Raw genomic sequence first — 27,479 nt, 5'->3', positions numbered from 1 at the left:
TTTCTTGGCAGGGATGCTGGAGTGGCTTGCCGGTTCCTGCTCCAGGTGGATCACGTTTGGTCAAAACGCTCCACTATGACCTGTCCATCTTGGGTGGCCCTGCACGACATAGCTCATAGCTTCTCTGAGTTATTCAAGCCCCTTCGCCACGGCAAGGCAGTGATCCATGAAGGGGACACTATGATTACTTATATACTAAGTGATGTAGTGATGAAAGGTGTGGGTTGTTGTTGTTTTTAGTTTTTATCTATTGGTCTGATGTGAGTGGTGTATATAGCAAAAGGCTATATTTTTAAGTTTGTTATGGATATATTTCTATGTCATGTTTTCTGCTTAAAAGCCTTCTAAACAGCTCACAAAACAGTATTTTTAAAAATTCCACTAAAGAGGATGGGATGGGCTCCCAGCTTCAAGCACTGACTGATTGGATGGTGCTGGAAATTTTTAAAAAGCATGGACATTGGTCTGATCCAGCAACATGGTGGTCACTCCCCTTTTTCTCACCCACTTTTTATATCCTGTTGCTACTTTCAGAATGGTTATACATAGGATGAATTTCTGTAATCCCATTTCCTCACCCACTCTCTGACATTTGCTTGACCCAGGTGTAGCTTCAGACTCAGATGCTGCAAACTCATCCCAAGTGGAAATCAGGCTGGCAGGAGGCTCAAGTCGCTGCAGTGGAAGGGTTGAAGTGCTCCTTCATGGCCAGTGGGGCACTGTATGTGGTCACGGCTGGGACATGGAGGATGCCAGAGTTGTATGCCGGCAGTTGGGCTGCGGAGACGCAAGATCAGCCCTACGGAATGCAGAATTTGGAAGAGGCACTGGCCCCATATGGCTGGATGATGTCCGATGCACAGGGACAGAATCAACTCTCGGTCAATGCCCATCAAGGTCTTGGGGGGCACTGAACTGCAGTGATCTAAATGCTGCTGTGGTTGTATGCTCAAGTAAGTTCATTATCTGCATTACTCTCGAATAAGAAGCCTTGGGAAGAAGTAATTCCTATCATGAAAAAAGTGCAGGTGCTTGCAGCACTGTTGTCATGAACTGACTCATACCCACCAACTGCCCCAAGCGTAACTGGTGTGGTGGCACTGGGCACAGAGCTTCTGGGGCTGTGCAGCAGGTGCCATCGCTATTACGTCCAATAGAAGGCGAGAAGTTGGGGAGGCGGACTTCGGCCTCACAGGGTGCACTGAAATTTGAGGCTCCAGGGTATGCAGCTGAGCGGGGAAAAGGAGTGGGACTGGCAAGGCAGGGAGTCAGGCTTGTGGCTGCCTGAAGTGAGCCTTGGTTCAAGGTGCAGGACGACTGCTGCAGGTCTCTCACTTTGTATGAGCCCTGGCTCTTCTTGTTGCACTAATTCTCTCTTGGCTGCAATGCACTCCCTAGGAATAAATACCTTTGAACTCAGTGTGACTTTCTGCTGAGTAAACATGTTACACATTACAGTGTGATGGTCTTCCCTGGCACCAATCTCGGCAGGTTTCCCAACAAGCTCTGTTAACAAACTTTTAAAAGGGTTGTTGGGTGGCAAGAGAGCTGGAATTGGGCAAAAACCTCTGACATCATTTCTTGCAGACTTGTAGGTGTCCCTCAGCTTGGTTTTTTTGCTCAGCTACACAGCTGCAAATAAAACGTTTTGAATGTGTCGTAAAGTGCAATATACAATTGTGACACTAGATGAGCTATAGCAAATTCAATGTATTTTTCAAAACGTTTGAAATGGGAGTGTTAAAGTGGTTAGTGGGAGGTAGGGAGTGGGGAGGGACCCTGGATTATATTCCCACATGCTAGGAGTGGAGAATGCTATCCGCAGTGGGGAAGAAATAAGGTAACGATAACTTCCAGATTATTCTAGGCTTCAGTCACGACCTGTTAAATTTTGCCATGTTCCATCCAATCACCCACTTGACCCTAAAGAGTCTGCCCTGTTCCCACCTGTCCCCAGGGTCCACCTAGGGGAAGTTGGAACTCTTTATTTTAATTTACAGTTTCATAAACTATTCCACAACAAAAAGTTACTGAAGCAGTGTCTAATAAAATAAGATAAAACAAAACATTAAAGGTTACAAACCCAGTAAATGGAGACAGTGTGTGGTATTCTACTGCCTTTTACTCAGAGTAGATCCACTAACATTAAGATGACTGAGTTAGGCCCATTAATTTCAATGGGTCAACTCTGAGTAAAACTTTATTTATACCACCCTATGAAACCATTTCTAAAATTATACAGTTTTTATTCTCTAAAATGACTGGGTCACGTGCATTGTGGAAAGCCATTTAAGTAAATTTTTTGAAAAGGTGCCAAATATCAAATTGTTAGGTGCTTTTCTGATTTCAGCTGACCCCTTATTCTAGAGGGCTGGAGCTGCAGTACGAAAAGCACAGCCTCACCGCATTCTAAGCCCACATTTGGAGTATGCTGTGCTCCCCATCTGAGGAGTGCAGTTGCCAGGCAGGAAGATAGGTGCACTCATAGGTAAACTGGTCCCAAGCTGCTACTGGCTTTATATGCTGATGCCCCTTTTTTCATCTGAGAAATGTTGGAGGGTAAACTGGCTGGATGCAGCTCCTGACAAGTGTTCCCCTTCCCCTGCAGTTTGTCTTCTGACAAGTCATTTTTCTCACTGTGGACTGTGGTAAAATTATGCAATTACATAAATTATGCTGCCACTATATTTTCCCACCTCATTCATTTTAGTGCAAAGGAAATACAATGGAATTGGGGAGCAAATGCCACCAATTGCATCTTTTAGGGCTTGAAAGCAACAACAGAGAATATTGATTGTATGTTCTGGATTTATCTCCATTCTTGACATGGGATGAATCAACAAATATCTGCAATTGCTGCTTTGGTTTCTATTTGAGAGCCAGCGTGGTGTAGTCGTTAAGAGCGGTAGTCTCGTAATCTGGGGAACCGGGTTCGCGTCTCCGCTCCTCCACATGCAGCTGCTGGGTGACCTTGGGCTAGTCACACTTCTTTGAAGTCTGTCAGACCCACTCACCTCAGAGTGTTTGTTGTGGGGGAGGAAGGGAAAGGAGAATGTTAGCCGCTTTGAGACTCCTTCGGGTAGTGATAAAGCGGGATATCAAATCCAAACTCTTCTTCTTCTTCTGTTTCTATTTTCATTACAACTGACTAAAATCCCTAAGTGATCTTCCCCTCCACTGCATGAATCTTAATATGATAATTTACCTCTACTAGCAGCAAGACATGCAAGCATTTCTGTAGGTTCCTTCCCTGGATGTGTTACTATAAGTCTTTTTTGTTCCATCAGAGCTCCGTTTCATAAATGGCTCGAGTAACTGCTCTGGACGGGTTGAGGTGTTTCACAACCAGCTGTGGGGGTCCGTTTGTGGCGCTGGCTGGGATTTACAGGATGCCAACGTTGTTTGTGGAGAAATGGGCTGTGGAAATGCCTTAAGAGTGCGAAGTGAAGCTTGGTTTGGCCAAGCATCTGGTCCCATTTGGCTGGAGAGAGTTAATTGTACAGGAGAAGAAACATTCTTCTATGATTGCCCCAGAGGTCCCTGGGGAGAGCACAACTGCAGCCACAGCCAGGATGCAAGTGTGGAGTGCTCAGGTAAGGTTCTCTCTTAGGAGTCAGTGAATCCTCTGTAGGGGGAAGTTTGGAAAATCCCAACTATCAAGTTCAAATTATTATTGCAGTATATCCAGTTCTGGGATGCAGGTGGCGCTGTGGGCTAAACCACAGAGCCTAGGGCTTGCTGATCAGAAGGTTGGTGGTTCAAATCCCCGTGACGGGGTGAGCTCCGGCGGGAAGTTAAACGGCGTTTCTGTGCGCTGCTCTGGTTCACCAGAAGCGGCTTAGTCATGCTGGCCACATGACCCAGAAGCTGTATACCAGCTCCCTCGGCCAATAAAGCAAGATGAGCGCCGCAACCCCAGAGTCGGCCACGACTGGACCTAGTGGTCAGGGGTCCCTTTGCCTTTACCTTTATATCCAGTTCTGCCAAGAAATTGGTGCAAGATACAAGATTTAAATATATGGATATTTAGAAGATGAATACATGCACACTCTTTCACACAGTTGTACTTGTATAGAGAGTTTTTGCACAAGTGTTAAGGGTAATCTGTGAAGAACCCCATACCCTCGGGCATGTCCTGGGTCTTTAATTCATGTGATGCCTTTTTGTTCATGGGACCTTCCTTCAAGAGGTTGCTTCACACTTTATTGAAATCCCCTGGACAACATGGAGGCTTCATGAGAGTGAATCACCCTTAGACATGTTAGATATCTTCCTTTGCCTCCTTTCTTTTGCCTTGTGTCCCACATGAAGGAAACATCTTCTGTCACTGAACCATATTACAGATGTTCACATGTTGCATTAAATGAGTGTACACAATACACAATAGTAGAGCTGTAAAAACCAGCAAGTGTGCACTCTTTCACACAATCACTCGCACATGTGTAGAGACAGTTTTACCTGTGATTCCCTCCTGGGGTTGGGTGAGCTTGCTGTTTTGACTTTGGGGGTGAAGGGGGCCCCCAGGGCTGCAGGGGAGGTTGCCTGGGAAAGGGAGAAAGGGCAGGTGAGAAGCCCAGACCATAAAATGGCTGGTGGGCTGAGAGCATCAATGGCACCTTCTGGAGGCAAAATTCCTGGCTAAGCACCCTGAGTTTATGAATCCTTTCGTGCATTAATTAGATTTAAGCCTGTTGGTTATATGAGCCTGATTATCGCACAGAAACAACAGATGTGCCTTTCAAAAATTCTAGAACCACCAGAGGCCAGATTGGTGAATGGCTCAAGCTTTTGTTCTGGAAGGGTTGAGGTGCTCCACAACCAGCAGTGGAGGACAGTGCGTTCTGTTTCCTGGAATCTGCGTGATGCCCAAGTAGTGTGCAGGGAAGTTGGCTGTGGACCTGCTTTGTCAGCCGAGAAAGGACCTCACTTCGGAAGAGGACATGGCCCCTTCTTGTGGAAAGATACATTCTGTTTTGGGACAGAAGCTGCTCTCAGATACTGTCAAAAAATTGACATATTCCATAAAGCAATTTTTGAAGACTATTTTGAAGACTATTTTGAAGACTATTGGAAAGATGTTGGTGCTGTGTGCTCAGGTAATGGGTGTGAATGCATTAAAGGGTGCCATACTGTGGACATAGAAATTGGGTATAAGTTAAATCAGTCTGTCTCTTTTGTTGGCAGCATATTGGTATTGGTAGTCATGAGAAGGGAGAAGAGATACAGTCCACAATGCATCTTTCCTTTTTCCCACATCCCTCTCTCCTTTCGTGCTTATGTCTGATGCAAAATCTAATCTTGTAGCTCTTATACTTTCAAAGGGTGGATCTTTGAAATTTAAAGGGGTTTTTTTAATGCAGTGGTGGGGAACAACTGACACACAGGCCATATGCCCTGCAAAGGAGAGTTTCCTTATACAGGCCACATCATAGGTTTTTGCTTGGAGGGAAACCTGCTAATGGAATGAATAGTTTTCCCTCAAGACTAAATGCTGTGTTTGAAAGATTAGGGGAGGGATTGAGGGCACAAGGAGAAGGGGATGACAGAGGATGAAATGGTTGGACAGTGTTCTTGAAGCTACCAGCATGAGTCTGACCAAACTGCAGGAGGCAGTGGAAGACAGGAGTGCCTGGCGTGCTCTGGTCCATGGGGTCACGAAGAGTCGGACAAGACTAAACGACTAAAAAACAACAACTGCACTGTGATTCCTGTGTTGAAAATGGCTCCCACCGACTACAATAGGCCTTGATTAAAAGCCTCTCATTTGGTGTAATAGCAGTCCCCCCCCACCCCCATCAAGGTTAAATGTGCCACAAAGGGCAATTTTTGGGTTGGGCTGCAGCTGAGGAGTGGAGTCATCCTCCTGTCCCCAAGAACTGCAGCTTGGAGCTTGAGTGACTATAGAAAAGCCTCAGCAGAGAAGGTTAAACCAAATGGTTTGTGTGTAACTGAATTGGCATATAAGAAGAACAGGAAGCACTGCTTCTGAAGTTCCTGCTTGTGGGGTTTTATATTTCAGGCCACATATTTCAGGTTTGAGGTTGGGGACCAGGTCTTGTTGCTTTGCCAGAAGTATGTGAGGGGGAAACAACTTGACTCAATTTTATATTTCCTTGACATCTGATGGGAGTGCATTCTGCATTTTAAACCCAAGGTACGATTGTATTAAATAAATCATGGAAAGGGTGATGGTGTTGATATAGGAGGATAAGGTGGGGGGGCAGGGTAGGTGGCTTAATTCTCAAGCCCTCTATTTCATTCATTAGATCCCAAATTATAAACAAGATTATATGACAGCTGTGCCTTTCAAAAAAAACCAAAAAAACCCCCCAACAACCCTCTTTTCCCCCATCAGAGACCCGCCTAGTGAATGGCTCAAGTCGCTGCTCTGGGCGGATTGAGGTGTTTCGCAACCAGCAGTGGGGGACTGTGTGTGATGCTGGCTGGGATTTACAGGACGCCCATGTTGTGTGCAGAGAACTGAGCTGTGGAAGTGCCTCCAAAGCATTTGGTGGAGCCTTATTTGGCCAAGGATCGGGTCCCATCTGGCTGGAGGGAGTCAACTGTACGGGAGAAGAAGCGTCCCTGTCCATATGCCCAAGAAAGTCATTGGCAGAGCACAGATGTGATCACAGCCAGGATGCAAGTGTGGGGTGTTCAGGTAATGTTGTAGGAGAGGTTTTGTTTAGTGTATCCTGTGTAGAGCCAAAGATCCAAAGCAAGCATTTCTAGATGAAAGCTGGATAGATTCACTCTTCTGGTGGCAGAAAATCGTTGAGAGAGAGAATGGCAGGAATGTTTGGCAGGTACTCAGGTAGAAAATGCTAGCTCTAAAACTGGCAATAGTTCCTCCTAAACAGGAGCCTACAGCTGGAGCATTTATCCATCAATTCTTCCTTATGCTTAAATCTCCATATATCCATTAAGTTAAGGTTTTCTACTAAACTGAAAAAGGTAACGGGTAGTCTCCCTTCCTCTGAATCCGATTTCCTTATTGTCCTATCCATATCCAGGGAGACTACCCATTAGTATCCCACATCAGAATTATTTTCTGATCCATATAATCAAACAGTTTTTCCTCTAATATTTTGTAGTATTCAGATTTTCTTTCATTTGGTGTGTATATTCCTACAATTCTTCCCTCTTCATCTTTAAAATTTTGCTGCGGGTCGTATTTGTCATTTACATAAATTACCATTCCCCTTTTGTGTGTGTGTGTGTGTGTGTGTGTGTGTGTGTGTGATGTTATAAATTCTTTTCCTAATCTTTTGTTTATTAAGACTCTTCTGTGTTTTTTGCAACATGTATTTCCTGAAGACAAATTATATCCAAATTTTGTTTTATTAAAACGTGTTCTATTTTATTTCTTTTTAATTGATTATTCAGTCCATTAACATTCCATGTCAAACGTTTTGAATCCATTCTTCCAATCTTATAATTTACACACACACACACACACACACACACACACACACTTTATGAGTCTTTTTGTTTCTCTTCTTCCTGTTTATCTCCTCTATCTTCCAGGCCTGTTTCTCCCTCAGTTGTTTTGACTCCAAGTTGTTTTTTTATATGCCCTCCAAAACTGACTTGTCCTTACATCTATGCTTTCCCCCTTTGTATGAAAATGAGATCCCTTCCAGAAATTCCCACCTGCACAGTATATCATTTTCTCTCAACGCATCTGTCAGGAACTTATAGTTACTTCTCTTCTTTAGCAATCTGATCGGAATCTCCTTCAAGATTATGATGTTTGTATTGTCAATATACAATATTTTTTCATAGTTCATCTGTAGTATCCTTTCTTTCATCTCTCTTGAATTGAATATCACCAGACAGTCCCCTGGTAGGTTTTTTTTTTAGCTTTTGCGTAACTTGATATGATCATGAAGGCTTTATCCAATGAAAAGTTGACTTCCTCTTCTTCAGTTTCTTACCAGCCTGCTATTTCTTTTATTATTTAGGCTCTTCTCCTATATATCCTCCTCCACACTTTCTGAGATCCCTCAAAATCTCAAAGTTGATTCTTTCTGCTGCATTTCCAGCACTGCAATTGAATCCCATACAGCTTCCTGCATCATACTTAATCCTACCGCATCTTACTTAGGCCTCTCATGAGGTCTTTCAGCTCTTTTACCCTGTTTGTTTTCTTAGTTGTTTCTTTCAGGCCTTGTGTCTTTACTTTTAAATGTTGCATGGGTTTTCCTAGTTCTAAAGTTTTTGTTGATAATTCTTTGATTTGTCCAGTTAGGTCCACCACTGATTTTGTATTCTGTTCTATCTTGTTTTCCATCCTTTCCAATTTCTCCTCCAGATTCTTTGCATTATCTTTTATATCTTTCCTTAATTCAGAATACATTTCTGAAATTTCCATTTTGGGCTTTGGTTCTTGGGTGGAACCTCTTCTCATTTGGGCTGGAATTGTTCTTTGTCCCACTAGGGGGGATAAAAGGGGAAATGAAAGGGAGGATGGAACTTTCTCTTTGGCCGTTTCTATGTGCCTAATCCAAAATGGAGAGTCTGAATAAAAATCACACAAAGGGGGGGGGGCAAACCCCCACAAATATTATACCCATATGAAACATGAGTTTTCAGCTTCTTCCAAGCCCAAGCCTCTCACCTTTTGAGGAACTTTATTTCCTGTTAAATCTCTATCCTCGACCTGTATTTCAAATAACCAAGACTGCAATAAAAAGAAAGAGGAAGGGGAAGGCAAAAAAAGGTTTATTTATATATCCAAGTTGCCAGTGGAGTTGGTCGCCTCTGGCACATTCATATGAGATGTACTCTCAAACAAGTTCTTGAAGGTTGTGTCCAAGGATTCCGAGAAGATGACTGCAGGAATGGAGAATAGGCCGGCGTCATGTGCTCAGAGGGTACCATAAAATAGCCATAGAAACTGACTACACCAAGAAACCCGATTAATATGACATTGTATCAAAAAGAGCTACTTTTTATCATTCTTAAGACAAAAATCTAAAATTGTTATTATAGTTGTGGATGGGGGACTTTGGATAAAGAATGATGCTTCATGTTTTGTGAGAAATGGTGCTTCAGAGTCTGTTCCTTCCAGCCCTAAAGTGAACCCAATTAAATTATTTTGAATTATCTGGTAAACTGCAGTCTTATGAGAAATGCCAGCATGGCCACCTGCCCACTTGTTGTGCCTCAGCCTAAATGGAAGCCAGGAAGAATGAGGAACTGGAAGGTGGAGAAACAAAATTTCCTTTAATCTTTACAGATCTCCAAACCATCAGATTGGTGAATGGAACAAGTCCCTGCTCCGGAAGAGTCGAGGTGCTCCACAACCAGCAGTGGTTGACCGTGTGTGATGAGGGATGGGATCTGAACAGTGCCAATGTTGTCTGTCGAGAAATTGGCTGTAGCCCTCCCTTGTCAGTCCCAAGAGGAGCTCATTTTGGAAGAGGACATGGTCCTGCCTGGTTGACTGGTGTCCATTGTCAGGGAACAGAAGCTACGTTCAAGGAGTGCACCCCAAACAACTGGCAAACGAAAGACTGCAGCCATGGAGAAGGTGCTGCCGTTGTGTGCTCAGGTAACATAAATGCTTAGACACTAGCTGAAATTTGAATCATGACTGTTATGCCAAAAGTTGGCTTCTCTTGAGCTCTGATCATCCTCTGAAGGGGCAGAGGGTGAGCCTTCCTCTTCTTGTTGCATACTCTTTTCTGGGTCTCATCTAGAACACAATTCACAACATTCCTGCAGTGTTTCTTCTAGGCTTTGTTCTGCCTCCTGCATCATTTTTGTCCTTTCTGTTCACTTTTAGTTGGGGTGGGGGGTGGGGAGCTGAAAGGACACCATACCAGTTTAATGCAATGTCTGAATTTGAAATAACTAGCTATTTTAATATCCAGAAAATCTAATTACTATGGACATTTTACATATTCAGTGGCTATTTCTGCCCACAACTCTTCTGGAGGAGGGTGTACAAGGGGAAGGAGTGCCCTTCCAGGGACTCTGGGGTGCTCTGGGAGTCTCGCCACACTTACTGCTACAATAGTAAAAACTAGTGAAGAAACAAGGAGGGGGTAGAAATTCCTCTGCTGTGCTGAAATTTGGAATATATCCAAATGATGTTGATAGCCATAGCAAGGAGGAAACTACTGCCCTTCCCTCCAAAATTCGGGGGGGGGAGGGAGAATCATTTTTTTTAAGTTTTCCATTTTAACAATCCAATAAAATCACATTGAATGTTCTAAATTATACAAATACATATCAAATAGTCCAAATATTCTGCCTAAATTATATATATATATTGTTGGGACTTCCCATGCTTCAAGTTCGGGGGGGGGGGCTCTGATCGTCTCATATCTCTGCTGCCTTGAATAGTCTTTCCAATAGTTCCTTTATATCTTCCTGTTGTTAACCTTCCTTCTTTCATGGCCTCTGAGTTGTTTCCACAAGCGAGTTGAAATAAGCAATGATGTGTTTCTGTGTGGATTTTATATGTATGAATCTTCTCTATTGTTGCAGTATCTCCTCACACGCTGGTGTTTGTGCCGAATCAATCCAAAAGTCATTTCGCTGCTGGCAGACGCCATCTTCTCCCAGTTCCAATGAAATCAAATCTCGGCCTTTGCTCATTAATTTTCCCAGACTGGTTGCATCAAACATTAGCCTTTCCAGGGGAGATTTACCAAATCGGACTTGAAATACAGATATAATGACATATTAAGAGCTCACCTCCCCCTATGACCATTTATAACTCTGCAGCTCAGTCTTATTCCCTCATGGCGGATTTCCAAATTAAAAAGTGTGTCACATCTCAAAATTCTAGGAACCCGTCCAAAGTTTTTTGAAGTCTCTCCAGCGGTTAACGAGATCCTGCTTCTTTCTAAAATCAGCAATTGGAGAATCTTTTATCTTCTTCCAGGCAATTCAAAAAACAAAAGCTTTAATTATATAATATTGTTATTTCCACACAGTTTATATCAAAATTCTGGAAATTGGGGGGGTGGGGGGGTGTCAAAATGAATATTTAGCTTAGTACAAGGATATTTTTAAAATGAAAATGATGCCCCCCTAGTGAGAATCAACAGGCAAATATCTATCATTGTCGAAGAAGTGCCCAGTTTCAGGCATGACTTCCAATAAACAAAACACTTCAATAGATTCTGTTTCGATGAGCTCTGATAATTAGGGGCAATAAAAAGGAAGGATGAGGAATGTGAGAGGTGGAGATATAAATCTGTCTTTTTTCACACCCAACAGAGATCAGATTGATGGGTGATTCAAATATTTCCTCTGGGAGATTTGAGCTGCTCTACAACAGGGATTGGTTCACCCCATGTGATGACGATTTGGACTGGAACAGTGTCCAAGTCATGTGCCGGCAACTTGGCTGTGGACCCATCCTGTCAGCAGCATCAGTAGCTGGTGAATATAGACCAAGTTTTGTGCCAGAAAATAAGTTCACCTGTGAGGGAACAGAAGCTTCTCTCAACTACTGCCAAGGAAGATATGTTCCTAGAAGAATGTGCCGGCCTTCCTATGCACGTTTTGAATGCTCAGGTAATATTAATTTCCTCGTTTGTTTTTTTATTCTATTTAAAACTCGCTTCCTATGAAATGTCTCAAATCATTACAGCAATCAAAACAATGAAAATGTTTATGTATAAAACAATTATAATATATTCAATTAATAAAGCAATTCAGTATATAAAAAAATTTCAAATGCAATACAGGATTTAATGCTTTAATGTTGAAAAAAGAAAAACTTTAAATGTTGAAAAAAGAAAGACTTTAATAGGTACCAAATAGGCAATAGAGATGGCGCCTGTCTGATACGTCACAGGAGGAAGTTCCAAAGGGTGGGTTTCACCAGGCTGAAGGCTTTGTTCTTATGGACCTCCTGATCAGATGCTGTCTGCAGGAGACCTTCTCCCAGAGAGTGCAGTGATTGGGTGGGCATGTAAAGGGTGAGGTGATATCGCCTAACATGTGCCCTCTTGACCACTTCAGTTGGCAGAATTGGCACTACTACAGGTGCCACATAATACCCATTCTGCATCTGTAAGTACTCAATTGTTTAGTGTGGCAGTGTCTCCCTGCCTATTGAAATCCAATTGGCGCCTTCACTGTTCTCTTTCCAGTGCCTGTTAAAAACACTTTTGTTCAGACAAACCTACCTAGGTGCTTAGAAATGCTGGTGTGAATTTTAATCTGTTTGAGTCTCTTAGGTTTTGTAGGTTTTTGATGTGTTTCAATTTTTTCCTGATTTTATAGTTTTATCTCTTTGTAAACCACTTTGAAGTTTTGTACACTATAAATTTTATGAAATGAATGAATGAATGAATAAATGAATGGTCATGGAAATGCAGCTCATTCTAGGTAGGATCTTTTGTTGTTGTTTAGTTGTTTAGTCGTGTCCGACTCTTCGTGACCCCATGGACCAGAGCACGCTAGCCACTCCTGTCTTCCACTGCCTCCCGCAGTTTGGTCAGACTCAGGTTTGTGGCTTCGAGAACACTGTCCAACCATCTCGTCCTCTGTTGTCCCCTTCTCCTTGTGCCCTCCATCTTTCCCAACATCAGGGTCTTTTCCAGGGAGTCTTCTCTTCTCATGAGGTGGCCAAAGTATTGGAGCCTCAGCTTCAGGATCTGTCCTTCCAGTGAGCACTCAGGGCTGATTTCCTTAAGAATGGATGCGTTTGATCTTCTTGCAGTCCACGGGACTCTCAAGAGTCTCCTCCAGCACCATAATTCAAAAGCATCAATTCTTCGGTGATCAGCCTTCTTTATGGTCCAGCTCTCACTTCCATACATCACTACTGGGAAAACCATAGCTTTAACTATACGGACCTTTGTTGGCAAGGTGATGTCTCTGCTTTTTAAGAAGCTGTCTAGGTTTGTCATTGCTTTTCTTCCAAGAAGTAGGCGTCTTTTAATTTCATGGCTGCTGTCACCATCTGCAATGATCATGGAGCCCAAGAAAGTAAAATCTATCACTGCCTCCATTTCTTCCCCTTCTATTTGCCAGGAGGGGATGGGCCTAGTGGCCATATCTTCTTTAGGTAGGATCTTTACCTGTCTTAAATAAACAGGCAAGGCCAAAGATAACCAGCAAGACCATCCTGTAGGTACCCCTTGATATATTTAATTAATCCTGCTGCAGCAGGTCGGTACTTCCAGGTCAAAACTCCTGTGCCGATCAGTAGCAGGACTGCAGTTATGAAGAGCCGCTGGAGCCTAACCTAGCAAGATAGCAAATGAATAAATTAATACATTTATTCTGAGTGGGCTCTGCTGGAACATATCCGAACTCTTTTGTTCCCTCCCTCCTCCACCAATCAATCCCCTTTTCTCCACTTCACTTTTGTTCTGACTATATTTCCCACAACAGTACACTATGGCACTACAAATTGCTATGATGCATTGCTGATTGTTCTTCTTTTTTTATTGGTTTTATTCATTGATTGTATTGTTGAGAAAAACAAAAACCAGAACTGAAAAGTTAAAAAGCCTTTTTCAATCTCTGCAGGGATCAGATTAGTGAATGGTACAAACCGCTGCTCTGGGAGAGTGGAGGTGCTCCACAACCAGCAATGGCTGACGGTGTGTGATGATGGCTGGGATCTAAACAGCGCCCAGGCTGTGTGCAGGGAACATGTCTGTGGGGAAGCCTTGTTTCTCCCAAGAGGAGCTCCCTTTGGAAGAGGATGTGGTGCCACCTGCTTGGCTGGAGCCAAGTGTCGGGGGATGGAATACAAATTTAAGGACTGTGACCTACACTGGGAAACACATAATTGTAGTCATGGAGAAGATGCCAGTGTTGTGTGCTCAGGTAATTCTAGGCTGAGAGAAACTGGCAATACGTTCATCTTAATTACTGCTATCCTCCCTAATAACGGTAAATTCCTTCTTCCCCATATTTATAGGTTCCTTTTTATTTTGTTCCAATTTTTTTCATAATTGTCTTTAAAAATATTTATATTTTTGGTTGTTAACCAGACCCCCAAATATGTGATTTTTTTAATGGATCTATATTTCTACATTTTGTTATAATTCTATTTTATCTTCTCTTGCTAATTTCTTTACTAATAATTTTGTTTTATTTTTATTCAGCTTAAATCCTGCCACTTGCCCAAATTCCTGTATTTTCTCTAATACCCTCAAAAGGGAATTTTTAGGATCTTCCACCATAATTACAAGGTCATCTGCATATGCTTTAAGCTTATATTCCTTTTTCCCTACCATAATTCCTTTAGTGTTATTATCTGCCCTGATATTTCTCGCCAGGACTTCCAAAACCAAAATAAATAAAAGCGGTGATAGGGGACATCCCTGATTTGTTCCTTTCTGTATTTTACATTCCTCTGTTACCACCTGGTTCACAATTAATTTGGCTTTTTGATCAGAATATATAGATTAAATCCCTTTCCTAAATCTCACCCAAAGTTCATCTCTTCAAGAAGTTTTTTCATAAAATCCCATGAAACATTATCAAATGCTTTTTCAGCATCTATAAACATCAGGACCGCTTGTTTTTCATTGGAAGGGAGGGATATTAGTCCTTTTTTTGTACACCACTTTCTAGATTTTATGTTGTAGAACCAGGCACAACTTTAAATTGGCTGTAACTGCCAAATCTTTCTTTACTAGTATTTGCCAATACAGCAAGTGAACTCTGTAAGAGCAATTCTTCTTCCTTTGGGCTCCTGTTCTCCTCTTTCCCTACATTCTTGCCTTTTCTTTTTTGGTTTCAAAAGTGGTGACTGAACTGACACTTGACTAATTTCATCCAATAGCCAAGGTTTGAATAACTTGCAAGTCTAACATTCCAGAAACATCATTATTTCAGCAGCATCTCGGGAATCAGCTTCTTTTGTGCTCATCCACCATACATTCTCATTTATATTCAGTAACATTATCTTAATTTGACCGGATTTTGCATCAGCAAAAAGGAATAATGGCACATTTCCAGTGGTGATGATTGTGTGCAGGAGAATGCGTGTCGTATCTCCATAGCCCTATTCTTTTGCCATGAAAGTAGGCAGGTTTGCTCTGCCAATTAGGCCAACAGAAATCTATTTAAACATTTTGAGGAAGACTTCAATTTTGAAATTCAGGATATTAAAAGCTTATTTTTCCTCATTGTTTTCTTGAAAATGCTTTGCCATTGTGGTTAGTTGCATTGGCACACTGGTCCAGGACCATATTCCCTCATAATACAGTGGAACCTTGGGTTACATACTCTTCTGGTTACATACGCTTCAGGTTACAGACTCCATTAACCCAGAAAAAGTACCTTGGGTTAAGAACTTTGCTTCAGGATGAGAACAGAAATTGTGCAGCGGTGGCACAGCGGCAGCAGGAGGCCCCATTAGCTAAAGTGGTCTTCAGGTTAAGAACAGTTTCAGGTTAAGAACAGACCTCCAGAACTAATTAAGTTCTTAGCACGAGGTACCACTGTACTTCTGTGGAAAGCAGGTGTATCTGAAAGTCATGTTCTCTCAGAGATGGTGTTTTTTTCAGCATGTTGCTCTGCAAGTAGAGAGGACACGCCCTTCCAAGGGATGTGACTTCCAGATAGTGCATCTTTCCACTGATGTATTCTTGGGGGAAATGGCTCTGGGGTCTTTTGGGGATGCTTCCACCACTTGCTGCAATGGGAAGAACAAGTTAAAGTTGTGTGTGTGTGTGTGTGTGTGTGTGTGTGTGTGTGTGTAAAAGAAGGAAGGAGAAGAGAAATATATTCAATCCTGCATTCTGAAATATAGGACCCCTTCAAATTTTAAAGTAATGGTCTTCAGCTGACCAAAGGTGATGGCAGATCTGGACTCCATAGATAGTACCCTGTGCTTGTCAGGCGCCTCCTCCTCCGCTGTGCACCCACCACTGCACTCCCACTCACTCCCAACACCCACTTTCCATCTTCTGTTTTCCCTCTCCTCCCACCATCCCATTTCCCATCTCCTCCCACCATCCCATTTCCCCTCTCCATTTAGCCCCCCTTGCTTCATCACAGCTTTTCTTCTCCCTGTTCTATGGCATCTCACCTTCTCGTATTTTCCATACCCACAGAGTCTTGCTCAAATTCCATGCTGTGTTTGCAGCTGCTTCTTGATGGACAGGCTCTCTGCTTTGCAAGAGAGCAGCTGCAGCCTCCAAACAGTAAGCCAGGCTGCAAAGGCAAGAGAGAGGTTCTGCTAGGTTGGCAGAATGGAAAGAGGAGAAGTGTTTTGGAGGGTCCGAGAAAGGGGCTCAGATGAGCACTATCCCACCACCACTTGCCAGTTCAGGAAAAGAGAATCTCCAAGAGGGTGCAAAGCAGGACTGGAGAGGTTTGGAGGGCTGCATTTGGTCCCTGAGCCTAATATTCCCTACCCATGCTCTAACCTAGAACCCTTAACATTTCCCATGGAAGCTACAAAAAATGAGGAATTGGGAGGTGGAGGCACAAAATGGACTCTAACCATTTTAAACCCTACAGATATCAGATTGGTGAATGGTACAAGCCCTTGCTCTGGAAGAGTTGAGGTGTTCAACGCCGGGCAGTGGGGGACTGTGTGTGATGATGGTTGGAATCTGAGCAGCGCCCAAGTCGTGTGCAGGCAACTTGGATGTGGGGAAGCCTTGTCGATCAAAGAAGCAGCTCACTTTGGGAGAGGCAATGGCCCCATCTTGCTGGATGAGGTCAGATGCAAGGGGACAGAAGCTACACTCCGCCACTGCCACCTACAGCCTTGGGGAGAACATAACTGTGTGCATGAAGAAGATGCTGGTGTTGTATGCTCAGGTAAAAATTACAATTAAGAAATATCCTTATCGTGTTTTTAATCTTGTATTGTTATATTGTGAACTGCTCTGAGATCTACAGATGAAGGGTGGTATGCAAATTTAATATATAAATTAATTAATAGGAGCTATACAGTTGGGTTAGAGGGATGCGGGTGGCGCTGCGGGTTAAACCACAGAGCCTAGGACTTGCCAATCAGTAGGTCGGCGGTTCGAATCCTCGCGACAGGGTGAGCTCCTGTTGCTCGGTCCCTGCTCCTGCCAACCTAGCAGTTCAAAAGCACGTCAAAGTGCAATTAGATAAATAGGTACCGCTCCGGTGGGAAGGTAAACGGCGTTTCCATGCGCTGCTCTGGTTCACCAGCAGCGGCTTAGTCATGCTGGCCACATGACCCGGAAGCTGTATCCCGGCTCCCTCGGCCAATAAAGCGAGATGAGCACCGCAACCCCAGAGTCGGCCACGACTGGACCTAATGGTCAGGGGTCCCTATACCTTTTATACAGTTGGGTTGGAAACTTGTATACAAGGTTGAATCAGCATTCCCATTTTGTCATCAACACATGTCCTTCAGCTCTGCTGCTGATAATCATATCAGTGGAAGCAGGAAAGACCCTCTGTCTGCGTTTTCTTCCCCTCCTCTTTTGCACAGTCTTTCCTTCGCTTCATATGCACCACATTAAATAGGTTCAAACCATAATTTGTGAGGATTTTATGCAACATTCTGGCCTCTTCTCCATCTTTGTTATCCGTACTGTGGAGGAGAGCAGCTGAACTTGTATCTTATTAATTTTATCTATCAGTAGACTCCGTTTCAGTCGAAGCTATTTCTCATCTCAACAGAGATCAGATTGGTGAATGGTATAAGCAGCTGCTCTGGAAGAGTTGAGGTGCTCCACAACTGGCAGTGGCTGGCTGTGTGTGATGACAGATGGAATCTGACCAGTGCCCAAGTTGTATGTAGAGAGCTTGGATGTGGTGAAGCCTTGCTGGCTGCAGGAGGAGCTCACTTTGGAACAGGAAATGGACCCACCTGGTTGTCTGGTGTCAGTTGTCAGGGGACAGAAGCTGCCTTCAAGGACTGTGACTTACAGTGGAGAACACATGATTGCAGCCATGGAGAAGTTGCCAGTGTTGTGTGCTCAGGTAATAGCTATACTGTGGCCTTGGAAACTGGCTGCAAGTTCAACTAGTAAGTCTATTTTGCCAATAGAAGGTTGCTGAAGAGTTCTGATGCTGATAGTTGAGCTGGGAGGAGGAGGAAGAAGGGCAGTTCACAATATAATTTTCATTCTGTGTCATTTTTGCTTTCTCTAGAAACAAAAGAAGTGTCCCAATGCCGTTCTAGCTTTCTAGATAAGTACTAGGTGTGAGTAACATTCCCTAGAGGAGTTCTAAATCCAAATGACGTTTGATGTCCTTCATAGCCATGGCATCATGTCTGGAGTTGCATGCTCCTGTACCTTTAAAGTGAATCCAGTGCACATTCTTGCCTGCAAGGAATTCTGGGCACTGTAGTTTACCCTTCACAGAGTTACATTTATCACCAACCCTCACCAAACTACAGTGCCCAGAATCCTTTGAGCAGAGTCCAGAAAGGGAGAGCCCTGGTATCTGGTGCCGCGAAATTCAACATTTCTCTCTCTCTTCCCACTTTCTACTCCCCATCTATTGATAAGCAAACATAGCAGAGCAGTTGGGTTGAACCCAGGAACTGACACTTCATTAAACATTTTCTGTTGGTGGAAAGAAGAGAGGAATGGCAAGTTAAACCGATGGACTATGCCGAAATGACAAAAACCGACTGGAAAGCTCGGGAACCAAGAGGACAAAGCATTTAAAAAAGAACGGGGGAAATTTATAATTTATTTAGAAGACCACTGTAAGCAGATGAAAACATTTTAATCTCACTTGTGCCGTAACAAATACTATGGATAATATGGATGGTATAAAATACGGATTATGAAATGATATGCAGTAGAAAATGTTTATAATGGGATCCATGGAGGAGATGGGAGGAAGTCTCAAGACTCAGAGAAATCTCTTTATATGGATATGTATTTGGTTTTGTTATAAATTTATATTTGCAAAATCAAATAAAAATTATTTTGTTATAAAAAATATGTCTAAACAAGCCTATTTAAAGATGTAATGCTGACGTGTGTTTTTAATATCCATGTTAACATTACATATTTTATTTAATCTCTGTTTAATGGTAACTTTAATTGATAATTTCAACGTATATTCTTTTTCTGATCAAGGGCTTTCAAATAACATTAAATAAAGCATAAATGAATGAATGAAACTTGCAGAATCAGAACCTGAGGCTTCCGAGGTGCAGAGTGGGGCTCCCAGGATGCCTTAGGTTTTAGCCCCTCTCATTGCATATGGAAAGCATTAGTTGGTGACAATAGCAGGCCCAGGACTCCCAATTCTTAACACTTCTCTTTAACAAGCAAGATTCAATGCCACATATTTGTTACTATGTTCAACTCTGTCCCATCAGAGCTTTCACGTTTAGTTATTTTTTTGTCCCATCAGAGCTCCGCCTAGTGAATGGCCCAAGTCGCTGCTCTGGGAGGATTGAGGTGCTGCACAACCGCCAGTGGGGGACTGTGTGTGATGCTGGTTGGGATTTGCATGATGCTCACGTTGTGTGCAGGGAACTGGGCTGTGGAAATGCCTCCAAAGCATTTGGTGGAGGCTTGTTTGGACAAGGATCTGGCCCCATCTGGCTGGAGGGACTCAACTGTACAGGAGAAGAAGCTTTCCTGAGTGAGTGTTCCCAAAGTCCCTGGGGAGAGCACAGCTGCAACCACAGCCAGGATGCCAGTGTGGAGTGCTCAGGTAATTTTGCAAGACAAGTTGTACTTGATGAACCCAATAGGGGGGTTTAGATCTTTGAGATCACTGAAGTTAGGATCAGATTCTTAGTTTATTACTATCATCTTAAAAGAGCATCTTTAAAGTCTGGGGGCATTCTGGGGGTTATTGTTTTGTTTCTTATTCTGCTGCATATTTTTGTGTGTTTATACTATAAACCACCCTCTGATCCTTGGGTGAAAGGTGGCATGGAAATTCATTAAATACATATATACGTACAAATACCATTGGCCCAATCCATTCCTCAGCAGGAAAACTGTGAAAGTTTGTAGGTCGTAAATCCTTTGACCCACAGAGTCTGCCACCCAGCACTGCAATTAGCCTGATTTACGACCTGGTCCGACGTTTATGGCCACCTGCACCCACACACTTCTTGTGCACACTGCTGTTGTCGTTGCAGAGTTCGTACGCAGCATAAATGGCTTGGTCTGTATCAAAGTGGTGTCTTCAATAACTCAACTTGACACCAGTGCTTCTATTCTACCAAAGGTGTTTATTCGGAAGCATAAACAAACAGGAAATAAACTGACAGAATCGAGCTGCATGCTTGCAGCGTTCTGTCTCTCACAAAAACAAAACCAACTCTCAGAGACTCTCAGTAACTCTGCTGAATGAAAAGAAAAATGCCCGGATAATATGGGCAGGCACCCAGTGAATAAGAACACCTCTGGGAGTGTTACCTCTAAACTGTCCAGAACCACAACAAAAAACCTACTGTGTGATCAGCCAGATCTCACCGGGAGAATCCACGACCAGAAAGAAGAGGAATACCAAGAAGACTGGAAGAAATTTAAAGACTATTTGAATAAATATTGTAATATTAAAGATATGTAATCACTTGAAAGAATCAGTTAGGCCTAGGATTAACTTGTGATTAAATAAATAAATAAATAAATAAATAAATAAGAAAATGTACGATAAGGAAAGTTAGGAAATATGATGATGACTGTGATATGGTTTTATGAAATAATGATATTGGAAACTGCTATATATAATTACTAAAAAAAACTCAGATGGAAGAGATTTGAGGAAGTCAAGTAATATGTTTAGGAAGATGGATTTTGATCAATTAATTATGTTTTAGTTTATGTGGTGATTTGATGTATTTTAGGTTTTATGTTCTTTTTCCTTTTTCTTTTTCCCGTTTCATTCTTTCTCCTTTATTATTGTTGGCTTTTTCTGTTATGTTTATGTATGGAAAATAATAAATATTATTGTGGGGGGGGGACCGTACTGTGTCCATGATTCCCAAGGAGGGTCCTGGGGACACCATTCTGCCTTCCTCCTGCTCCATGTTAAGTTGCTGGGTAGGAGCACAGGAAAGGGCCTTAGACAGGTTGAGACCATTGGTCCATCTATCTCAGTAGCGTCTACACTGACTGGCCATAGCTCTCCAAGATTTCGGGAGAGGTTCTCTCCCCATTTTACCTGCAGACGCCAGGGATTTAACCTGTGAGCTTCTGCATGCAAAGCAGATGCTCTACCCCTAAGCTATGTACCCCAAACAAGAGGAGCCATGGAAGCAGTTAACAGATTAGGGAAAACAGAGCCAAGCATGTCCTACTGCGAGCAGGCTGTGCACAGGGCTGTGTTTCCTTGGGACATGACTAGTTAGGAAAGCAAGGCTGTGCACCAGGTTAACTCAAATTCTGCAATAATAGTTATCCCCAACTGCACCTGCAATTCTCTGCTAAGTGGCAAGACCACATAGGTCCTACTGGATTTACTGTATTGGCCCAAATATAAGCCGCACCTGAATATAAGCCGCCACCTTAAAATTCTTCAGGCACTTACACCCATTCCATTTTACCATATGTCTGTTTCAGCAGCGATATCGTAAAGGCCAGTTTTGGTAAGGTTGCAAATTTAAGCCGCACTTTAACTTTTCACGGTCAATCACGAAAAAAAAACTGACTTCCTGCACCAGTTTGTGGGCATATAGAGGAAAACAAAATAATGCAAGAATGAAAAGTGAGCAGTTTGCAGGAGCCTTGGTTTTTTATTTGCAATGAATAAGTGACAGAGTCTTCCTTCTCCTGCTTTTACAGGGGACGCATCTGTCGAGGACAACATTCGCCTGGGAGTGTCTGCCTTGGTCTTGGTTGTCTTGGTGCTGATTGTGGCAGAGGCTGTGTACAGCTGGAGGAGAGGGCAGCTTTAAGTAGTCCTGACTGAACCATTTCAATGGCCAAGACCCTATCCTGATGCATGCAAGGACGCTCCATGCAAAATCAGAAGAACCAGCTCTGTTTGCAAATAATGCCTGGCTTTCTGTTTTTGCTCACCTCTTCTCAATTTTATTCCAAGTGAGAAACTAGGAATCTTTGTGTGGAGAGAAATGTCCTCATGTGACGGCTCCCTGCCTAACCCATCATAATAATGATAATAATAATAATTTATTTATACCCCGCCCATCTGGCTGAGTTTCCCCAGCCACTCTGGGTGGCTCCCAATCAAGTGTTAAAAACAGTACAGCGTTACATATTAAAAACTTCCCTGAACAGGGCTGCCTTAAGATGTCTTCTGAATGTCAGGTAGTTGTTTATCGCTGTGACATCTGATGGGAGGGCGTTCCACAGGGCGGGCGCCACTACCGAGAAGGCCCTCTGTCTGGTTCCCTGTAGCCTCACTTCTCGCAATGAGGGAACTGGTAGAAGGCCCTCGGCACTGGATCTCAGTGTCCGGGCTGAACGATGGGGGTGGAGATGCTCCTTCAGGTATACAGGACCGAGGCCATTTAAGGCTTTAAATGTTAGCACCAACACTTTGAATTGTGCTCGGAAACTGGGAGCCAATGTAGATCTTTCAGAACCGGTGTTATGTGGTCCCGGCGGCCACTCCCAGTCACCAGTCTAGCTGCCACATTCTGGATTAATTGCAGTTTCCGGGTCACCTTCAAAGGTAGCCCCACGTAGAGTACGTTGCAGTAGTCCAAGCGGGAGATAACTAGAGCATGCACCACTCTGGTGAGACAGTTCGTGGGCAGGTAGGGTCTTAGCCTGCGTACCAGGTGGAGCTGGTAGACAGCTGCCCTGGACACAGAGTTAACCTGCACCTCCATGGACAGCTGTGAGTCCAAAATGACTCCCAGGCTGCGCACCTGGTCCTTCAGGGGCACAGTTACCCCAATCAGGACCAGGGAATCCCCCACACCCGCCCGCTCCCTGTCCCCCAAAAACAGATCTTCAGATCTACAACTGGAAGAATATGCAAATAGTCAATGACACCCTGGTTGTAGATTCTCCTAATTGGCCCATTTGACTCCTGCTCAGTGCTGGATTTACGTATAAGCGAAACAAGCTATAGCTTAGGGCCCCACTCCCCCCCCCCACCCCATGAATAAAAAATCATTTTAAGTTAGAGATTAATAATTATTTCACTATTAATATACTTCTTAATTGTATTTCAGTTCAACAATTACTTTGATAAAATACATATTTTGTGATATGCAAATGGCTTTAGATACCGATTAGGTCCATAAATTACCATATAGCATATATTCAACACAAAAAACAGCGACAGTTTGTTGTTGACAAAGGACAGCTGGACATATAAAGGGCCCCATTACCTTCAGTAGCTTAGGGCCTCATCAAACCTAAATCCGGCCCTGCTCCTGCTGGTGTCTATGTTTTTCCATCATGTCATCCTGGCCTTCATCCTGTCCAGCTGTAGTCATGATGCCCTTCAGAAACCAAGTTGCATAGAACACATGAAAGGAGAGAGACAGATAGCTGTACATCACGGTACATCAGCTTCCAGGAATCTGCCCATGACTTTGGTTCTGTCACAAATGGTGTCAACCACTGCAGAATTAACATCAAATCTAAATGAAAATTGGAACAATCACAGCTTGATAAGGACAATAATGCTATGAGTCAGGGGCACCATCTAGGGGAGCGGGAGTTGTGGGCCCACCAAAAGCTTCAAGGAGGGTGCTGGGCCCCCTCAAAATTCCACAGCAACTGTGCATACTTGCCACTCAACTGCTCAATGCCATGCACGCTGTGCGGTGTGCTTGTGTCATGCCCGCAAGCCATGTGGCATGGCGAAGCATTTTATCCGTGTGTATTAAATGCCTTTTCTTTTGCCTGCTGTTTACACACCAGACTTCTAAACAAGGGCTTTCCCTCACCTGATTGTCCCTTTGGTTTCTGGAAGTCATGTCCCCTGAGTCCTCTGTTCTTAATATTCTTGATAACACTGATTGTTTGTCTCATGTTCATATTTAGTACTCTACCTTTTATGAAACCCGCTTGGTATTATTCTATATGGTTAAAATGACTTTATTTGGTAAGAATAGATGTTAATATTTTATAATATACAGTCGACAATGAGCTTACTTCTGTATTTTTCTTTTGCTTTTTTGAGTATTAAAATTTCTTTCCCAACTGCCCATTCATTTAGGTGCTTTGTTAGTGGTTCACCTAGCTTGTCTGCCCAAGTTTCATAATATTCAGTCATCACATAATATTTAGATCTAGGTGCTCTTGGAGAAAACAGGTTTTCTGGAGAAGTAGGCCTTAGAGGTTTAAGGTGAGGCAGGAACCAGATACTCCCTGGTTCTCTGCTTCTAATATTTAAAATGAGACTCAGTCTCATTCACCCAAACAGTGCTCCTAAGGATCCAATTTCCATTTGAGAAGACATCAGAAAATGTATGCTAACATAGTCACATCATTAGAAATATGCTCCTTTGTGGGCTCAATTTGTATGCTGATGTGGAATCAGTGCCCAGACAAGTCCTTTCAGCAGTATCTAATTTGACCTGAATCAGCAACTATCTGCTCAAGCTTCTGGCTTCTGGACTTGGGCAGGTTTCTTGGCCATTTTCCATACCAGATACATGCATCAGATGTGAGAGCAGCCTGAGGCTTCCTGGCCACTTGTTTTCTGCCTGAACTTGAAGCAACAATAATAATAAAAGTCCGCCTGTTAAAGCAGTGTATCTTACTAACTGAATGCAGGATTTCTCTAACCACTTAGAATCGTCCCTTAAGGTGTCCATGGCCTTAATACAGCGCTTTGAGTCTCCTGTAATTCCATGCAAACTTGAAATGTGGTGAAGGCTGAAGAATTCTGAATTCTGGGAAACACCCATTTTGTTTTGAAAAATAGCTCAAGTCTTAAGCTCGTGGTTTTTGGAGACTGAAGCTTCACAATGCATGGAATATATTTAGTGATATCTCCAGAAGCCATAGACAGGGTCCTGGTGAAAGGGAGCATCCATCTCCTCTAGAGAAGGCAGATCATGACCCACCTGTTTGGCAAGACGTAAGTGGGGGCCCTGATAAGGCTGCTAAGCAGCGGCAAGAGGATACAGGAGCAAATGCATGGTGCTACTCAGAAAGAACAACTACTGCACCAGTCCACTTGCTCTTCTACTTCTAACTAATTAACTAAATTCAAATGACTCAATTACTAGACTTGTTGAAATAAACAAAAAATTACAATGTAAGCAGAAAACATGATAATCCTCTGAAACACAGGTCAGCGCCATCACTTCATTTTATGTGAAATGCATACCAGGAGAGTCATCCTGCTCACCTGTAGGGAACAGGGTGTGCGAAACATAATACAACTTGTAAGGACATGTGTGCATTAGTTGAAGCTCAACAAGCCCACAAATCACTGCCTCAAAAATACCTGGAAAATTACCTGGAAGAAGGGGTGAGTGAAGATCTACATCTGGAATAGGGGGGCAAGAAAAAGTTCTACAGTGAAACCAGTGAGGGGGGAAATAAGGCCTGTGTACATATTGCTGCTAAGTGCTTGGTGGTGGAAGGGCCCAGAATATGGTTATGTCCCAACCTCTGCACCTTACTGCAAAGTAAGGTCTAAAACAGGAATCAATGTGTTTGAACAAGCTAGGTCTTTGAGCCCCCTGTCAGGAGTGCTGGTGACCACTCTCACATACATGCTTTGTGGAATCAGTGCCCAGACAAGTCCTTCCAACAGCCACCCAGAGGGGCTGGGGAAACTTAGCCAGATGGGCAGGTTATAAATAATAAATTATTATTATTATTTTATTACTATTATTATTATTACTATTATTATTATTAACATTAGACATGATTCAACAACTGTCTCCTCAAGTTTCTGTCTTCTGGACAGCAGATTGGAAAGGTCCGCTGGGATTCCAATCCATTCAGGCAAAAAGGCTGCCGAGGGCTTGAAGAACTTAAGGAAGGGAGAGTCTGGGAGGGTGTAGTTGGCCAAGTAGACAGTCTCCCCACCAGCCAGGTAGCCAGCCCAGAAGCCAAAAGTGCCAATTGTCATTATTGTGTGGTTGCAATGAGCAAGGAGAGCAAAATCCCTCCCTGGAGAGGACTCGCGCCCATCCCCAGAAAAATACACATCCCCTCTGGAGGCATTGATGTTTTTCTTGCACCACTCCATCCCATTGCTGGTCACCACAAAGATGGGATTGGGGTACTTCTCTCTGAAATAGTTCATGGCTTTCTCCAAATAGCCTCTGTCAGCCACCACAGCTTTCCAGATCTTGGGCATCTCATAGACATAATCCCCTCTGCGGACATGCACTCCAACATATGTCACCTCCTGGCGCTGCCCTCTTAGCTTCTGAAGATATTGATTGGCTTCTTCCTTGATGTGGTCATGGAAGGAGAACTGCTGAAGTATCTCTTGGCGGATATGGTGATAAAAGGTGTAAGAACATGGGAAGCCCGTCAGCCGGACGTACTTGCCTTTGATGTGTTTATAACTCTCTGACATCCAGTCATGCAGACCAAAGTCCTTCCAGTGGATCTTTTTGTCCAATTCAGCATTGATCACAGGCAAAGTGATCCGGAATATTGGTGAGAGGTACTGGTGCATGGCAGGATAAATACAGGCTTGATGTCCATTCATCTTGGCTAAGGAATAGAGGGTGGCATATTCCCCCATCTGGTTTCCCAAACGGCCAATGGAGTTCACTGTCCATATACCACTATCCATTGTCTTAGAGGATGACCTGGAAGAAGTGGTGTTATAGTATGACCGAGAAGAAGTGGTGGTGGCCGTTAGGCAAGAAGGAGGTCCCATCCCTGGGAAACTGGGTGCATTCTTGAAGCTGATCCTCCACTGCTGATATGGTATTTTTTCAGACAAGTACAAGAATGTAGAGAGGGACAGGAGGCCAAAGAAGCAGAGGAAGAATAAGAGGACAGGTTGGCTGAAGGAACATCTTTGTGAGAGAGCCATACCTGCATAATAGGAACACCTAAAGGAAGAGCCAAGTAGGATGAAAAGACAGGTAAGATCAACATGCAGAACACAACCACTGTTGTACATCAGCAGTGACATAGATGGCAATGTGACCCTTTATGCTATACATGTCCATAATATATATCAAGTTCAATTTTAAATTTATAAGCCTAAAAGCCACTACACAAATGCCTAGAAGGATACTTCAAGTAAAGCCAGCCTTTGCACTATGCAAATCCTTTTCTTCACTTATGTAGTCTAACCTTGTTTCTGGAAATTTGTGCATTTTTACATCAACTTTGTCTCTAAATTAATTGTTGCTAATTACTTGAAATTAGTCTTTCGGTCTATTTTTTTTTAAATGTATTTGCATAACCAAAGACATTCCTAACTGTAAATGCGAAGAAGGGAGGCCTCCTGTCTTCTCACTTCTTTGTTCTTAAGATAGTATTCTGCCACTTTTGACCACATTCAGGTATATGGCAACACAGTTCAATTCCCAGGAGTCACAATTTCCTAGATGTCCATCTAAGTTAAAGTCCTCTTCTTTGGTCACTGAAGCAATGGAGGACTTATAAGGAGCCAGATACCCTTTATGGTTATCCCAGGATATAACACTGTCATTGTTCTGTTAG

The 27,479-nt window shown here is 43.1% G+C and overlaps 2 protein-coding genes across 2 annotated transcripts in view; one reads left to right on the top strand and one right to left on the bottom strand.

Annotated features, from left to right (window-relative positions):
* Positions 1-21,802, top strand: part of LOC128398894 (deleted in malignant brain tumors 1 protein-like) — a 28,346-nt gene extending 6,544 nt beyond the window's left edge. The window contains exons 2-8 of the mRNA XM_053360159.1: positions 6,298-6,661; positions 9,242-9,556; positions 13,504-13,806; positions 16,456-16,761; positions 17,602-17,904; positions 19,300-19,605; positions 21,690-21,802. Coding sequence (XP_053216134.1) covers positions 6,298-6,661; positions 9,242-9,556; positions 13,504-13,806; positions 16,456-16,761; positions 17,602-17,904; positions 19,300-19,605; positions 21,690-21,802 — 2,010 coding nt within the window. The remainder of the gene's footprint in view (positions 1-6,297; positions 6,662-9,241; positions 9,557-13,503; positions 13,807-16,455; positions 16,762-17,601; positions 17,905-19,299; positions 19,606-21,689) is intronic.
* A 3,518-nt stretch (positions 21,803-25,320) lies between these two features.
* On the bottom strand, positions 25,321-27,263 carry LOC128398893 (galactoside alpha-(1,2)-fucosyltransferase 2-like). The gene is made up of 2 exons (XM_053360158.1): positions 25,723-27,263; positions 25,321-25,326 (listed from the first exon to the last, which is right to left on the bottom strand). Exons 1-2 carry the CDS (start codon positions 26,941-26,943, stop codon positions 25,321-25,323), a joined length of 1,227 nt encoding a protein of 408 aa, XP_053216133.1. The 5' UTR covers positions 26,944-27,263.
* Positions 27,264-27,479: the final 216 nt, after the last annotated feature.

Source organism: Podarcis raffonei, chromosome 13 (assembly GCF_027172205.1).
Source record: "Podarcis raffonei isolate rPodRaf1 chromosome 13, rPodRaf1.pri, whole genome shotgun sequence".
NCBI classification, from domain to species: Eukaryota; Metazoa; Chordata; class Lepidosauria; order Squamata; family Lacertidae; genus Podarcis; species Podarcis raffonei.
Note: the sequence above shows the minus strand (reverse complement) of the source record. Positions and strands in the feature narration are given on the sequence as shown.

What these genes read in the sequence shown, in the direction of transcription:
- LOC128398893 (XM_053360158.1), bottom strand. Translation starts at nt 26,943, where the DNA reads ATGTCACTGCTGATGTACAACAGTGGTTGTGTTCTGCATGTTGATCTT.